Source organism: Hyperolius riggenbachi, chromosome 4 (assembly GCF_040937935.1).
Source record: "Hyperolius riggenbachi isolate aHypRig1 chromosome 4, aHypRig1.pri, whole genome shotgun sequence".
NCBI classification, from domain to species: domain Eukaryota; kingdom Metazoa; phylum Chordata; class Amphibia; order Anura; family Hyperoliidae; genus Hyperolius; species Hyperolius riggenbachi.
In genome coordinates, this window is record NC_090649.1 from 444,089,965 (window position 1) to 444,107,967 (window position 18,003).

General features: G+C 46.6%; 1 protein-coding gene across 1 annotated transcript in view; it reads left to right on the forward strand.

The window, feature by feature from the left end:
• The first annotated feature begins 5,885 nt into the window (after positions 1 to 5,885).
• The window catches only part of NFKBIE (NFKB inhibitor epsilon), a 28,485-nt gene continuing 16,367 nt past the window's right edge, over positions 5,886 to 18,003 (forward strand). Inside the window, exons 1-2 of the mRNA XM_068232646.1 lie at positions 5,886 to 6,031; positions 7,938 to 8,437. Of these exons, the coding sequence (XP_068088747.1) occupies positions 7,962 to 8,437 (476 nt within the window). The 5' untranslated portion in view covers positions 5,886 to 6,031; positions 7,938 to 7,961. The remainder of the gene's footprint in view (positions 6,032 to 7,937; positions 8,438 to 18,003) is intronic.

Here is an 18,003-nt window from a genome sequence, read left to right on the forward strand (position 1 = left end):
ATAGACAATCATCAATGGACTATCATCAATGGACAGACGACAATCAACAATCATCAATAGACAATTGACAATGGACAATAGACAATTATCAATGGACAATAAATAATGGACAATGGACAATCATCAATTGACAATGGACATTCGACAATGGAGAATCCTCAATGGACAATGGACAATCATCATTAAACAATGAACAATCATTAATGGACGATTAACAATGTACAATCATCAATAGACAATGGACAATCATCAACGGACAATGGACAATCATTAATAGACAATCATCAATGGATAATGGTCAGTAGACAATTATCAATGGACAATAGTAATTGGACAATCATCAATTGACAATGGACAATCATCAATGGACAATGGACAACCATTAATGGACAGTTAAGAAATCTGAGCCACACAGTCAGCGGGTCAAATCCACTCCGATCTTCACATCCGATAATCCTCATGACAGAAAAACACAAAAGAGCGCAATCTTCATCGCATAGACTATCAACTCAATGAAACCAATCTTCCACCAATTGTGGCCCATGCAAAGTTCTGTAGGATGTCACTACTTATTCGTGCTCCACCACCTATAGGGACCGCCCTCACCCTAGGCTATGGCTGCCAAGACCCACAGACAGCTAACACAGCATATGACTCCAACCGACCAATCCGTTTCTCATTTCTTCCAATACAATTCACAAGCGATTCTCCCATAAAACACAAATATTTCAAAAAATCATTGCGCAGGCTGCAACACTAGCCTTATGGAGGGAAACCACATGCCAGGATAAAATCACTGTGCTTTATTCATGGGGGACCACCTCTTATGCACACTGTGTCACCCAACATGTTCAGGGATCGTGCTCACCTTTTAAACAGGCTGCCCCAGTCATAGACAGCTTAACAGCATATGTGTGCACGATCCTGTGACTCCCAGCATTCCTTCCTCACTAGTGGTTATACTCTCCACAGCTTCAGCACAAACTGCAGCCCACTGCAACCACAAAGGCTCATATAGCATAAAACCTTTATTAAGAATCATAAAAAAATCATAAAAAATGGTAGTGCTACTCACAAACGTAGATAGAATATAGGCATATCATCAGTAAAAATAAAAGTCCTTTATTTTTACTGATGATATGCCTATATTCTATCTACGTTTGTGAGTAACGCTACCATTTTTTATGATTCTTAATAAAGGTTTTATGCTATATGAGCCTTTTTAGTTGCAGTGGGCTGCAGTTTGTGCAGAGATATTTCTCCCACCCAGCATGGGTATGTGTAAAAATACACCCCAAAACACATTATACTACTTCTCCTGAGTACGGCGATACCACGTGTGACACTTTTTTGCAGCCTAGGTGCGCTAAGGGGCCCAAAGTCCTATGAGTACCTTTAGGATTTCACAGGTCATTTTGAGCCATTTGATTTCCAGACTACTCCTCACGGTTTAGGGCCCCTAAAATGCCAGGGCAGTATAGGAACCCCACAAGTGACCCCATTTTAGAAAGAAGACACCCCAAGGTATTCCGTTAGGAGTATGGTGAGTTCATAGAAGATTTTATTTTCTGTCACAAGTTAGCGGAAATTGATTTTTATTGGTTTTTTTTTTCACAAAGTGTCATTTTCCACTAACTTGTGACAAAAAATAAAATCTTCTATGAACTCATCATACACCTAACGGAATACCTTGGGGTGTCTTCTTTCTGAAATGGGGTCACTTGTGGGGTTCCTATACTGCCCTGACATTTTAGGGGCCCAAAACCGTGAGAAGTAGTCTAGAAACCAAATGCCTCAAAATGACTGTTTAGGGGTATAAGCATCTGCAAATTATGATGACAGGTGGTCTATGAGGGGCCGAATTTTGTGGAACCGGTCATAAGCAGGGTGGCCTCTTAGATGACAGGTTGTATTGGCACTGAAGTGCAGGAAGCGCAGGATGTTCTCAAATCGTGACCTGGACATGGCAGCAGAGAACATAGGCATGTGATGTATTGGGTGCATAGACCAATAAGACCGCAATATATTATTTTTGACTAGACCCATGTTAAAGAGAAGGCCCCAAAAAATGTAATGTTAGGAAACTTGGAGTGGTTTCCACCAAAAAGGCTGGGCATGGTAGCTTCTTGGATTTGCGGTTGCGTTTCATGTGTCATAACGGTTGGTCTCAGCCACAATTAAGTCTTAGAGACCAGCAGTGATCAGAAAAAAAAATTCTGTCACTGCGGTGGGGCGGGTGAGGGTTTGGCCGGGTGATCAAAACCCCGCAGGGGGCAGATTAGGGCCTGATCTGATGGATAGGAGTGCTAGAGGGTGACAGGAGGTGATTGATGGGTGTCTCAGGGGGTGATTCGAGGGGCGAATAGATGCAATCAATGCACTGGGGAGGTGATAGAAAGGGGGATCTGAGGGTTTGGTCGAGTGATCAGGAGCCCACACAGGGAAAATTAGGGCCTGATCTGATGGGTAGGTGTGCTAGGGGTGACAGGATGGGGATTGATGGGTGTGATTAGAGGGGGGAATAGATGCAAGCAATGCACTGGAGAGGTGATCGGGGGGGGGGGGGGTCTGAGGGCAATCAGAGAGTGTGGGCGGGTAATTGGGTGCCCACAAGGGGCAGATTAGGGTCTGATCTGATGGGTAGCAGTGACAGGTGGTGACAGGGGGTGATCAGTGGGTGATTAGAGGTGAGAACAGATGTAAATAATGCACTGGGGAGGTGATCAGGGGAGTTCTGAGGGAAATCTGAGGGTTTGGGCGGGTGTTTGGGTGCCCGCAGGGAGCAAATTAGGGTCTGATCTGATGGGTAGCAGTGACAGGTGGTGACGGGGTGATTGATAGGTGAGCAGGGTGTGATTAGAGGGGAGAATAGATGCAAGCAATGCACTGGCAAAGTGATCGGGAGGGGGTCTGAGGGCGATCTGAGGGTGTGGGCGGGTGATTGGGTGCCCGCAAGGGGCAGATGAGGGTCTGATGGGTAGCAGTGATAGGTGGTGACAGGGGGTGATTGATGGGTGATCAGTGGGTGATTAGAGGGGAGAAGAGATGTAAATAATGCACTGGGGAGGTGATAAAGGGGGGGGGGGTCTGAGGGCAATCTGAGGGTGTGGACGGGTGTTTGGGTGCCCGCAAGGGGCAGATTAGGGTCTGATCTGATGGGTAGAAGTGACAGGTGGTGACAGGGGGTGACAGGGTGATTGATAGGTGATCAGGGTGAGATTAGAGGGGAGAATAGATGCAAGCAATGCACTGTAGAGGTGATCAGGGGGCGTCTGAGGGCGATCTGAGGGCGTGGGCGGGTAATTGGGTGCCCACAAGGGGCAGATTAGGGTCTGATCTGATGGGTAGCAGTGACAGGTGGTGACAGGGGGTGATTGATGGGTGATCAGTGGGTGATTAGAGGGGAGAACAGATGTAAACAATGCACTTGGGAGGTGATCTGAGGGCGGGTCTGCGGGCGATCTGAGGGTGTGGGTGGGTGATCAGGTGCCCACAAGGGGCAGGTTAGGGTCTGATCTGATGGGTGGCAGTGACAGGTGGTTACAGGGGGTGATTGATGGGTGATTGACATGTGATCAGTGGGTGATTTTAGGGGAGAATAGATGTATATAGTACACAGAAAGGGGGAGGGGGTCTGGGGAGGATCTGAGGGTGTGGAGGGGGGTGATCAGGAGCCCCCAAGGAGCAGTTTAGGACCTGATCTAAAACATAGCGTTGACAGATAGTGACAGGGGGTGATTGATGGGTGATTAGGTGCAAACAGTGGTCTGAGGGGGGGATCAGAGGGGGTCTGAGGGGTGCTATGGGTGATCAGGGGGCAGGATCAATGTGTATTGTGCTTATTAGGGGGGCTGTCTCTTGCCCTGGTGGTCCCTCGATCACTAGGACCACCAGGGCAGGAGGCAGCCTGTATAATACACTTTGTATACATTACAAAGTGTATTATACACTTTGTATGCGGCAGATCAGGGGTTAACAACCCGCCGGGGCTTCTAAACAGCCGGCGGGTTGACGTCGCGGGTGGGCGGAGCCTAATGCCGGTGGATGCGTGCGATCCCCGGCTACTTAGTCCACCAGGAGCCGACGCCTATGGGTTAGTGTTGTCCGGATCATGAACGATTTGGATCTTTGATCCAAATCTCTTTTGTGAGTCGAATCATCCGAATCATCAAAATGAGTGATTCGGATCGCAAAAGGGGAGGGGACAGGAGCGACACGCCCCCCTCTCAGCGGGGTCCTGGAAGCAGAGCAGAGATGGATTGCTCTGTTGGAGGGGAGCCAGGGACAGGTAGATGAGAGAGAGGGGACATGGGTGCCACTGCCAGATATGTGTAGAGCACACATACTGGCTATAACGTGCTGCTGATTATAGGCTGTCTGTTCCGTAGTGCTGCACAGTGAACACATTGGAAGCTTTTGGCTCAGCTCAGCACAGCTCAGTAACTTTGCAGGCACTGTGATTGCAGGGCAATATGATCCTTCTGCACTTGGCTCTAAACAGCTGCACTTCTGGGAATGCTTTGGGGAATGCTTTCTTTCACTGTGCGAGGTTTGCTTTCAAAGTATACAGATGAACATATAGGTGAAATATATGTAAAGCATGTGATTGCAGCATGTGGGTATTGTGTGCAAACAAACATTTCTGCTCTCTGCTCGTCCCTCCTTCCTTCTCTGTCCACTCCCTGCCCTCTGTCCACCATCTCCTCTTCTCTGTGTGTCCACCCCCCTCCCCTTCTCCTGTCCTGCTAGTCATTTCACCCCCGAATGCTTCCCTTGTAAAATGATCCGAGATTCGGATCAAAGATCCGGATCTTTTCAATGATCCGATTCGAATCATCCGGATCATTGAAAAGATCCGAACTTTGCATCTCTACTATGGGTGTTAGGCGGTCCTGGGCGTGCCATTTTGCCGACGCCCATAGGTAGTGGGCGGTCGGCAAGTGGTTAAAGTGCCAAACACTTGATGCAGCCGAGATAGGAGACTCCTACTTCAGCTGAATCAAACATTTGGCACTTAAACCAGTTGAGGACCACAGGCTTACATCCCCCTAGTGACCAGTAGATTTTTTACAATTCAGAGCTCTGCAGCTTTGACAGCTCACTGCAGAGCCATACAACTTTGCACACAAATGAATCTGCCCCCCTTTTGCTGCCAGCAACAGAGCTTACTGTTGGTGGCATCTGATTGTTACTGCCATTTTTTTAATTAATTTTATTTTGTGGGCCACTCAAGGAGACAGCTTTCTCACAAAGTTGTCCCCTTACAGCGCTGCGCATAGATCGCAGCGCTGTAAACAGAATACACTTTTTTTTTACCCGTGACCGCGGGCTAGCAGGCTGTTAGCATGGATGCGCACACATCGGCACGCACAATCCCCGCCCACCACTCTTGACGCCTTTTGGCGTTAAGAAGTCCTGGGGCTGCCACCTTCCCGACACCTATTGATGTTAGGCGGTCGGGAAGGGGTTAATCGTCTAAAAAAGTGGGCCTAGACCTACGAAACACATTACCAGTGCATAATAAATGTCCTTGATATATGAAGTTGTTGTTATTGAGGTAAGCCACCTCTTCTTTCTTTCATTTTTATTTGCTTTTAAATTAGTTTTATATACCTCTGGGCGCCTCTTACCCCCGTTGTCCTCATTACATAAGATTATTATCACTGCCTTATTACTGGGCAGATATCTGTTGGCTTGGTTATAGTGGAGCCCAGGTGTACTTAAGAGGGGCGGGGAATACTGTTTAGCGGCTGGGGTCGGCTCCCGTATCCCGGGAGAGCCTGTGATAGGCTCTGCAGCCAGCCACTGAGAACAATCACATAATCCGTCAGCGATTCCATCCTCAGTGCTTATCACAAGAAAAAACAAATATCCCTGTCCCGGCTACGCCTACAAACGTCATCTGTAACGCGCGGAGGGGCGGAGTTGCGTGCTGCGCGCTTCCTGCAGTCCCGGAAGAAGGGGGCGGGGTCATTCGGTGATTTCCCCGGAGAGGAGTCCGGGCTGCCGGGAGAGACGCCGCTGCCGCCTGGTGAGAGATTCCTTCCCCCTTTTCCGGTACACCGGAAGTGTTGATCACTAGGGGCCACACTTCCGGGGGTTTCTGCACATCTCTCCTGGGGGGAGGGTGTCACTTCCGGGGGTCTCTGCGCGTCTCTCCTGGGGGTGGAGTGTTACTTCCGGGGGTCTTTGCAGCTGTCTCTAGTGTAATTGCAGTTGTGTCCACAGCTGAATATTTTTATTGTACTTTTTCAATACAGATAGAAAGAGTTGCTAATGTGATGCTTTGGGAGACATCTCAAGCTCACTCCAACCTGAATTATCGGAAATTCTTTCTGTTTTAAGAAAGCAAACTTTTGTTTTTCTTAGCATTGTAATAAGGGGGCTTTTAGGACCATTGTAGTCCCTTACACACTCCAATGAGTTCTGGTTCAGCATGAGCTTGCTGGTTTTCTGTACCTAATGTGTTGTCTGCTGGAGAGAGCGCACAGCTAACGCTCCAATGTGACCCAGGCAATTACTATTGTTTATTAGTATTTATAAAGCGCCGGCATTTTCCGCAGCACTGTACGAAGTATTTTACTTGTTATCTGTCATTTAGAAGGACTCACAATAATGGGCTCTATTCACAAAACTTCTCATAAATGACTTATCTAATCCCTACCATCTTCGTATGTCTATATATGTAGCGTATTTATTGAAATCTAGGACCAATTTAGGGGAAAACCACTTATTTGTATGTTTTGGGGATGTGGAGTGCTCGGAGGAAACCCGCATAGAAATGGGAAGAACAAACTCTGTGCAGATAGTGCCCTGGCTGGGTTTTTAACCAGGGACCCAGTGTTGCAAGGTGAGAGGGTTAACCACTATGTCACCGGGCTAACACCTGTCAATGGTATCATTTGTAAAGTCTCCAAAATCACAAAAAAATATTCTCATGACAGAAAATCAGTAAGATTCTTCCTCTATATACCGGCAAATTTTGTATGAAAGTGTATGGAGCCGTTTAAAATGGACCATTCAAATCTTTTAAAAGTGGAACTTAATTGGTACATTTTCTAGCTGCATACATTTGTATAAAACGTTTGCATAAACCTGCATCAACACAGAATTATTTGTATTTTATTGACTATCCCTACTAGTGACACAACTACTCATTGGGCTTTATTCCTACAGTGGAAATGATATGTATTAAACAGAGGCGGGACAAGGTCCTTCAGCACCCAAGGCTGAGACACCAAAGTGCGCCCCTCCATCCCTGCCACCCCAGCCATCCCACACTGATTGCTATTAGACTAATAGGTGCCCCAAGGCCCCCAACCTCCCCAATACCTTAATCTCTAGTTATCTGGCTTGCAGTCACTGTCATGTATCCCCTTTTCTTATTTCTTTCTGCTTCAAACACAATTGGGAATGACAGCTGAATGAATTGAGCGCCCCCTCCTACACTGCGCCCTGAGGCTGGAGCCTCTCCAGCCTCTGTCTCGGCCCGGCCCTGGTATTAAAGATTACAGTGTGTATTACAGTATGTATATCTGATTTTAAAAATGGGTGACTGCTTTATTGCAGGAGCACAAGTAACGCTTTCAGTTTTGTGGACCATGCACTGTCTGCTATTACTGTATATAAAAGTTATTTATGTTGACTGTTATATGAAAAATAGAACATTTTATCATATTGTTTTTTATCATTATTGTTTAAATGTATAACTAGTTTGAGTAAAAAATATTTTTTTACAACTCCAGGTACCCACAAATTGCTCCAACTCAAGAGCCCTGGTGTTCACTACAGTAGAATTTCATTATAGTAAACTCTGATATAGTAAACTACTTGGCCAGGCACCCTGACGTTTAGAATAAAGGGATTTTACTGTTAATACTTTGTATACAGCTCTATGATGATGTATATTCAGACTAGCTGTCTCATTTCTCCTGCAGGTGGCAGTGTGGTAAGATTGGAAGATGTCAGAGGATTGGGAGGAGAGGAAGCTGTATCCAGAAGAAGGGCGCTATGATTCTGGGCTTGCGGATTCTGTCCAGTCGCTCCAGGATGAAGTGATTCCACGATTTCCTGGGCCCCACAAGCCAGACCCTTCCCACACTCATGATTCCAGGTCCATAGACAAGCTGTGTGAGGCACAGGACTCTGAGCGGATAGACTCTTCCTATGGATCTACCTCCATTATAGAGGGATTTCCCTCTGCTGAACTCTCAGAGAGCAGTACAACAGACACACAGCCCACCCCACAGACCTCTAGTGTCTCCCCAGACCCGGATGTTGTGGTAGCAGGGTTTGCCCCAAAGGTTGGCAGTCTACCCCCTGTGGAAGGCATTCCGGATTGTGGCACAGAGCCTGGACCAGACATTGCCAGCCTGCCGGCAACTGGCGCTGCACAGCAAATCGACAGTCTGGCTTACTTGTCAGAGGAAGGCGATACGTGAGTATATCCCGCATCACTATTCTATGCCAGCGAGAAAGATCACACTGCGCATGATTGTTTGAAGGTTGATAGATGGGCAGCTATTCAATTTTTCAAGATGCTAGTGATAACCGCTGCATCTAGAGACCCAAACACATGTCACATGTTCAACCACCATTGGAATAGAAACGAGCGATCTCTGCGGGTTAGCGACGAACGAATCACGTCAGAGCACATTGGCACGACGATGTGTGAAAATGAGGACCCAAAAGATTGAAATTCGACACACGTTAAGTGCTTTGAATGGTTCTGTTGTTTATTGTTCATTACGAACGACTAACCCTGATTATCATATGGACAGAACCGCCAGAACAGATCTGTCTAGTCTACTTGGATGATAATCGCAGCCTTTGGGACTATTTATTTTTTGTAAATGATTCTTAGCCTGTGATTCGTCATTCGTTTTGGGCGACAGCAGTCAAGCGTGTGTAATAAGCTTATTACCCCATAACATAGGTGTGTTAAGTTGGTGAGTGGGGCTGGCGGTGTGTTGGTGACATCAGTTTTCTGTGTAATTGCATCAGCATGGCCAGCGTTTCAAATCCATTATTGAGGCGTTAACCAGTAATAATTAGTGTATGTTCTTCATACAAGCTGCTAGTTTCTTGGCTTCCAGGAGGTCTGCTTTCTTTGGATTTGGTTACCTGGAACATGTGTGCAGATCAGGTGTTTTATCTTTTTTTTTAGCTACAGATGGAACAGATAGGGCTAAATCACAACGAAAACGCAACAGTTTTGCATTTTTGTGTACTTTTTTTTTTTTTTTTTAACCCATTCCTGGTACTCCACTACGTGCTGCATTTCTGGTAAAAGCACTTTTCCAGAGCGGTTTTAGCGCCCCTAGTGTGAACAAGCCCATAGTATTTTAAGGAGGAGGTCACAAATGATGGAATCCATCATGTTTTCATTATATGTTTAGTGATTTAAGAAATAACAACCCTCTATTAAAAGGAACCCAAGGTGAGCGGTATTTCAAAGCTGCAGTGTTTTTTTTCCTGTGTATAAACAATGCCAGTTGCCTGGCAGTCCTGCTGATCTCTTTGGCTGCGATAGTGTCTGAATCACACACCTGAAACAAGCATGCAGCTGGTCCAGTCGACTTCGGTCAGAAACATCTGATCTGCATGCATGTTCAGGGTCTATGACTAAAAGCATTAATCCTTGTACGCAAGCCTGACTGAAGTCGCCTGAGGCGCCCGATAATGGCGGCCTCAGTTGATAGTCAGGCGTGGGTACAGTGGCCGCTGATTTGCGACCCCCAACCTGCAAGCAAATGGCGGATCAAGAAACACCCTTGACCGACGATTCCTTTGAAGACGCCGCTCCCCTGCCCGCCACGTGATGTGATGTCACGCATGCACTGCTGCGTCGAACCTTGACCCTCCTGCATAGCAACAGAACCAGGCCAGCCCAGCAATGTCGCCCAAGAGGATTGGGTCCCGATCCCGGATGGGTGACATGAATCAAGTGTGTACACCTTTAGAAGCAGAAGATTAGCAGGACAGTCGGGCAATGTGCATTGTTCAAAGGGAAATAAATATATCAGCTTCCATTTGTCACCTCTGGTTCCCTTTTAAAGGATACTGCAGCCGAAAGGCTGCAGAGAGATAAAACCTGCATTGTGTAGGTAAAGAAAAAGACATACTCACCGCTCCTCACGCTCCCTGCCGTCGGGTCCCGCTCGTCAGCCACAGCTCCCGGTACTGGCCGACTCTCCTGACCCCTGACCCGGACGTACTGCGCCGCACATGCGCAGTATGTCCTGTAATCTTCGCTTCTGGCGTCGCATCATGACGCCAGAAGTACGGACACGCCCCCGCCTCCTGCGTGTGCGCTCCAGCGGCTCCACTATAAAGCTAGCATGCGAGTGATATGGAGGCTGCCATATTTATTTCCTTTTTAAACAATACCAGTTACCTGGCAGTCGTCCTGATCTTGTGTCTCTAATACTTTTAGCCATAGACCCTGAATAAGCGTTTGCAGATCAGGTTACTCTGACTCAGGTTTTACTGGATTAGCCATATGCTTGTTCCAGTTCTTTGACTCTACATATGCCAGAAGATCAACAGGACTACCAGTCAACTGGCATTGTTTACAAGTAAATTAAATATGGCCGCTTCCATATCATTCACATTGGAATCCCTTTAAACAATATTGGGTCACCTGTACCAGTGAGAGCGTCTTAGATGATGATGATGATGATGATATATTCTTGGCTGATAAAATTCTAGTGTGTACATCACTTTACATGAGCACATGTCTCAGCAGCGCTGCTGGTAGCAGTGAGGCATGGTGACACACTTCTGTAAGATGGAACATGGCTGCTGGACTCCATTGTGTGTTAATTCCCTCTAAATACCCCCCCCCCCCTCGCACTGAATATTATCAGCTGGCCGGATCAGCTGCTCGATACACGGTACAGAAACGTACCGGGTATACCCAGCATTAGGCCTGGAACCCACTGAAATCCGCAAACGCAAAACGCAACCGCTAGCGTTTTGTCTGAGCGGTTTGCAAGCGGATTCATGCGCGTTTTTGGTCGTGTTTTGCAACATTGTATTTTTTTGCCCAGCGGGTGCGTAGCGTTTTGCGTTTTTATCCTGATTGGTCCTGTGAATTATTTTTCATTTTGTTACAGTGTGCTGAACCGCAAAACGCTAGCAAAACCGCTCAGTTTAGGTTCTGCTGAGTGTTTCCGCTAGCGGTTCAATACTTTACATTGAAGCGCTAACGCTCCCAAAATGCTGCACGTCCTGCGTTTGCGTTTCTGAGAAACGCAAACGCTCCTGTGGAAGTTGCCCCATCCATTAATATTATATTAGCCCAGCGTTTTGGCAAACTGCTAGCGTATTGCAGTGCTGCCAAATGCTGCCAAAAGCGCTCCTGTGGGTTCCAGCCCTCACACAGCACGGTGTCCGTGAAGGTGCTTAGTGGTGAGATTAAGCCATACAAAGCAGTGTGAAGTGGCTTAAAGGACCACTATTGCGAAAATTGTAAAATACATGTGAACACATTCAAATAAGAAGTATGTTTCTTCCAGCGTAAAATGATGCATAAATTACTTTTCTCCTATGTTGTTGTCACTTACAGTAGGTAGTAGAAATCTGGCAGAGCCGACAGGGTTTGGACTAGTTTATCTCTTCATGGGAGATTCTCAGCATGGCCTTTATTCTCTATAAACACACTCCCTGAAAAGGATTTATACAAGAATGCTGGGCATCCTCCCTGCACACTTTTTTTTTTTTCTTTTTTTTTTTTTTTGACAGTTGGACAGAGCAACTGCCATTCACTAAGTGCTTTTGAAAATAAAGAAACCCTTAAAATCCCCCATGAGGACATGGGCTAGTCCAAAACCTGTGGATCTGTCAGATTTTATTATCTGCTGTAAGGGACAGCAACATAGGAGAAAAGCAATTTATGGCTCATTTTACTCAGGAAGAAACAAACTTATCTGTATGTGTTTACATGTATTTTACGTTTTTCACGATGGTGGTCCTTTAAACTGTAACTGTGTAACTCATCGCTCATTTAGAGAGATGAAGGTGCTGTAAGGCTTAGGGTCTTTTTCCACTGCAAATCACAATCACTAACATGCAAGTACAATTGTCTGTACGTTGCAATTTTTTCATACAATTGTTATCCATGGTGGGAATGCCATATCCCGAAGATAAGGGGAGGGGCTTTATGCAGCATAGGAAAATCACATAGTAACGTAATGCATTGCCATAACGTAATGCATTGCCATAGTAATGGGCGCATTATCCAAGTAGCACGTGCCAGACCTGCTTATGACTAGTTACGGTGGTTTGCAAAAGTATTCGGCCCCCTTGAAGTTTTCCACATTTTGTCACATTACTGCCACAAACATCAATTTTATTGGAATTCTGCGTGAAAGACCAATACACAGTGGTGTACACATGAGAAGTGGAACAAAAAGAGGAGTGGAACAAATCATACATGATTCCAATTTATTTATTTATTTATTTTTTTACAAATATAACTGCAAAGTGGGGTGGGCGTAATTATTCAGCCCCCTTTGGTCTGAGTGCAGTCAGTTGCCCATAGACATTGCCTGATGAGTGCTAATGACTAGAGTGCACCTGTGTGTAATCTAATGTCAGTACAAATACAGCTGCTCTGTGACGACCTCAGAGGTTGTCTAAGAGAATATTGGGAGCAACAACACCATAAAGTCCAAAGAACACACCAGACAGGGATAAAGTTATTGAGAAATGTAAAGCAGGCTTAGGCTACAAAAAGATTTCCAAAGCCTTGAACATCCCACGGAGCACTGTTCAAGTGATCATTCAGAAACAGAAGGAGTATGGCACAACTGGAAACCTACCAAGACAAGGCCATCCACCTAAACTCACAGGCCGAACAAGGAGAGCGCTGATCAGAAATGCAGTCAAGAGGCTCATGGTGACTCTGGACGAGCTGCAGAGATCTACAGCTCAGGTGGGGGAATCTGTCCATAGGACAACTATTAGTCATGCACTGTACAAAGTTGGCCTTTATGGAAGAGCGGCAAGAAGAAAGGCATTGTTAACAGAAAAGCATAAGAAGTCCCGTTTGCAGTTTGCCACAAGCCATGTGGGGGACACAGCAAACCTGTAGAAGAAGGTGCTTTGGTCAGATGAGACCAAAAGTGAACTTTTTGGCCAAAATGCAAAACGCTATGTGGCGGAAAACTAACACTGCACATCACTCTGAACACACCATCCCCACTGTCAAATATGGTGGTGGCAGCATCATGCTCTGGGGGTGCTTCTCTTCAGCAAGGACAGGGAAGCTGGTCAGAGTTAATGGGAAGATGGATGGAGCCAAATACAGGACAATCTTGGAAGAAAACCTCTTGGAGTCTGCAAAAGACTTGAGACTGGGGCGGAGGTTTGCCATCCAGCGGGACAGCGACCCTAAACATAAAGCTAGGGCAACAAAGGAATGGTTTAAAACAAAACATATTTATGTGTTAGAATGGCCCAGTCAAGGCCAGATCTAAATCCAATCGAGAATCTGTGGCAAGATCTGAAAACTGCTGTTCACAAACGCTGTCCATCTAATCTCACTGAGCTGGCGCTGTTATGCAAAGAAGAATGGGCAAGGATTTCAGTCTCTAGATGTGCAAAGCTGGTAGAGACATATCCCAAAAGATTGGCAGCTGTAATTGCAGCAAAAAGTGGTTCTGCAAAGTATTGATTCAGGGGGCTGAATAACCACTTTGCAGTTATTTTTTTTTTTCTTTAAATGTTTAGAATCCTGTATGATTTTCGTTCCACTTCCCACGTGTACACCACTTTATATTGGTCTTTCACGTGGAATTCCAATAAAATTGATTCTTGTTTGTGGCAGTAATGTGACATAATGTGGAAAACTTCAAGGGGGCCGAATACTTTTGCATACCGCTGTATCTGTGCTTGCTTATCTGCGCATGAAGTGAGGGGTGTTTTTCAGCCTGGTCACAGATAGCAGTGAAAGTTTGTGAACACAGAGCATGTGTGTGGCGTGTACATGATGGGATCACCGGGAACAAGGCAGCCTATCAAATGCCAAGCTTGCTGGAAGTGGGTGGAGTTATTTCCATAGGGGTCACAGACAGCAATAATAAACAGATAGTTGGTGATATTCTTCCTGCTGTTAGGACTTCCACTAAGGGTAGGAACACACTAGGCAGTGCAGAAAAGGTAGCGTGTTGCTGCATATGCATTTGTGCGTCCTCTGTGTGTTTGTATTGTACGGTTTTTTTTGCGTTTGCTTTTAATGCATTTGCGGTTGGCATATATAAATCGCATATGCGTTTTGTATGCGTTTTTTTATGCAAATCACTAGGAAGTCAACAGGAAGCAGAAATGAATAATCAAACTAAGTTGTTTTTTTTTTTTTGTTTTGTTTTGTTTTTAAACCATCATTATGTGCGTTTTGGAAAAATATGCAGCAAGACCAGCGTTATTAAAAACGCGTATTGCAGAACGCAAACACTTGTGCGCTTTTTTTTTTTTTCATGTGGCCCATTGTCTTGCATTATACACGTTAATGCTAGCGGTTTACCACCTTGGCTGGGGTTCCGGTGCTGTGACTCTCTTGGCAGTATTCATATTTGTATGTCTTTAGGTGGGGTGTGTTACCTGCTTGACTGCTCCTCTCGGAGGGATGATCCACCCCCACCCTGTGACTGCCACTCTCCTTTAAAACCAGATGCTGAGAGCTGTAGAAAGTTGCTATGAATAAGGACTGAGGTCCGAAACATGTCAGCATTGTGCTTTTACTGTATTGAGATATGTCCTGAATAAAACTTGTTACCTTGAGACAACAGTACGGACCATCTTCTCCTTTTGCATGACTCTGTTGGCAGTCAGGTTCAGCAGACACCTGTGGCAGGGGTTCCGGTGCTGTGACTCTGTTGGCAGTCAGGTTCAGCAGACACCTGTGGCAGGGGTTCTGGTGCTGTGACTCTGTTGGTAGTCTGGCTCAGCAGGCACCTGTGGCTGGGGTTCCGGTGCTGTGACTCTGTTGGCAGTTGGGGGTCAGCAGGCACCTGTGGCTGGGGTTCCGGTGCTGTGACTCTGTTGGCAGTTGGGGTCAGCAGGCACCTGTGGCTGGGGTTCCGGTGCTGTGACTCTGTTGGCAGTCTGGCTCAGCAGGCACCTGTGGCTGGGGTTCCGGTGCTGTGACTCTGTTGGCAGTTGGGGGTCAGCAGACACCTGTGGCTGGGGTTCCGGTGCTGTGACTCTGTTGGCAGTCTGGCTCAGCAGACAGCTGGGGTTCTGGTGCTGGGACGTCTGGGTCAGCAGACACATGTGGCTGGGGTTCCGGTGCTGTGACTCTGTTGGCAGTTGGGGTCAGCAGGCACCTGTGGCTGGGGTTCCGGTGCTGTGACTCTGTTGGCAGTTGGGGGTCAGCAGGCACCTGTGGCTGGGGTTCCGGTGCTGTGACTCTGTTGGCAGTTGGGGGTCAGCAGACACCTGTGGCTGGGGTTCCGGTGCTGTGACTCTGTTGGCAGTCTGGCTCAGCAGACAGCTGGGGTTCTGGTGCTGGGACGTCTGGGTCAGCAGACACATGTGGCTGGGGTTCCGGTGCTGTGATTCTGTTGGCAGTTCGGGGTCAGCAGACACGTGGCTGGGGTTCCGGTGCTGTGACTCTGTTGGCAGTCGGGAGTCAGCAGACACATGTGGCTGGGGTTCCGGAGCTGCGACTCTGTTGGCAGTTGGGGGTCAGCAGACACCTGTGGCTGGGGTTCTGGTGCTGGGACGTCTGGGTCAGCAGACACGTGGCTGGGGTTCCGGTGCTCTGACTCTGTTGGCAGTTTGGGTCAGCAGACACCTGTGGCTGGGGCCCCAGTGCTGTGACGTCTGTGTGGTTTCAGGTTGAGCTGTGCTCAGCATGTGATGTGCAGGAAGCTGGTGCTGTGCTGGGTGCAGGGAGTGAGTCACACAGCTGGTGCATCCAGCCATGTGCAGGGGAGATGAGGAACTTCTGCGTGTGATGAACTGCAGGCTTCTATCTAAACTTTTCATTGTTGTTTTCTGATAATGTTCCTCGAAGGGGCCAGTCACACTTGTAGCATGGTAGACAGTGGACAGCCGGTGGGCTTCATGCCGGGACCCCATCACACATATTCCTGACACATTGTTTATACAGTAAAATCTCATTATAGTAAACTCTGATATAGGAAACTCAGTCTTCCGGTCCCAGCAAAATGTATCTGTATGACAAAATCTGATATAGTAAACTTATGATATAGTAAACTACTTTTCCTGGTCCCTTTGTGTTTACTGAATGGATTCTACTGTAAAAAGTGTGTCTGCCTGAATGTATGTACACCAGCCACACATGCAGATAAAATCCTAGCCTGATCTAAAAGCTTTCATTCTCTGTACATAGTCATGTCATTGTCTGTCCTCAGTGTAGCTCAGTCTAATCCTCCCATAGTCATAGGCTAATGGCCTACCATATTATTATTATTATATATTTATATAGCAATGACCTCTTCTGCAGCACTTTACAGAGTACATAGTCATATCAGGAGCTCGCAATCGAATCCCTACCATAGTCATAGTCTCCTGTCCTAATATATTATGTATTTACATAGTACTGACACAGGAGATCAGGGACATAACTACCGGTATGTACTTTGTAAAGTGCTTCTGCAGCACTTTACAAAGTACATACCGGTAGTTATGTCCCTGACTGTCCTCGGAGGAGCTCACTCTAATCCTACTATAGTCAGTCTAATGTCCTACCATATTATTAGTATGTATTATTTATATAGCACTGATATCTTCTTCAGCAACACTGAGTACATAGCCGTGTCACTGACTGTTCTAAGAGGAGCTCACGATCTAACCCCTACCATAGTTATACTGCAAGCCCAATTTTGGGGGTGGGTGTTAATTTTATCTACATCTCCTTGGAATGTGGGAGGAAACTGGAGTTCCGGGAGGAAAGCCAAGTAAATACAGAGAGAACATCAAAAGTTAGTGCAGATAGTGTCCTATCCCACACTTGAACCAGAGACCACATATACAGCATATATGGGTCGGGTGTGTGAGCACCGCTGGTTCCTCCCCAGATGAATGTGCTGATGTTTGGCGAGGTGCGTCCGGGTATGTCTGGCCTCATTACCAGCATTGTGTTTTTTGGCGGTTGCATTTTGCTGCTGGGCATTCCACAACATTTCAGTGACCAGAGGGAAAGAACATTCTACAAGTCCTGCCTGTCACACTGTGCATTCTCCAAGCTGCAGGAGGTACACATTGTTATAAGTGTGTGTGCTGTAACTTAATAATCTGGCATGATGCCTGTATCAAGAAGTGTAAATCCCTTCTGTACATTTGGAGAGCAGAGACAAAGGCTTGGCACCCTCACAAACCTTGTGCAGCTCACAAGCACAACATCCCCACTGACTGCACATCAGGAGAATACCTGAGCTTCTCTCAGTCATCTGATCATTGTGGGCAGTTACACAGAGGACTGGGGATTTAGGGAAGGGGTCACACAGTGATTTGTAAGAGTTTTTGTGCTCTGCAGAAACCGGTCGGACCGCCTGCTGTGTATGAGAAAGTGAAATGACAGGAGGATGTGGTGACAGTTATTTCAGACATTGGAAATCCCCAGTACAGAGGCCAGTGTGTGATATGCAGGGAGGGGGTGTCTGCCCAACAGGAGGAAGTAGGAAATTCCCTGTCTTTGCAATATCTGAGCTGCCAGTCAATCTGTACACTATAATACTGTTACACTGTGTATATCCCAACATACTGCCCCAATCCCAGAGCATCTGTACACTATTTACTGCTACACTGTGTATATCCCAACATACTGCCCCAATCCCAGAGCATCTGTACACCATTTACTGCTACACTGTGTATATCCCAACATACTGCCCCAATCCCAGAGCATCTGTACACCATTATACTGCTACACCCTGTATATCCCAACATACTGCCGCCATCCCAGAGCATCTGTACACCACTATACTGCTACACTGTGTATATCCCAACATACTGCCCCAATCCCAGAGTATCTGT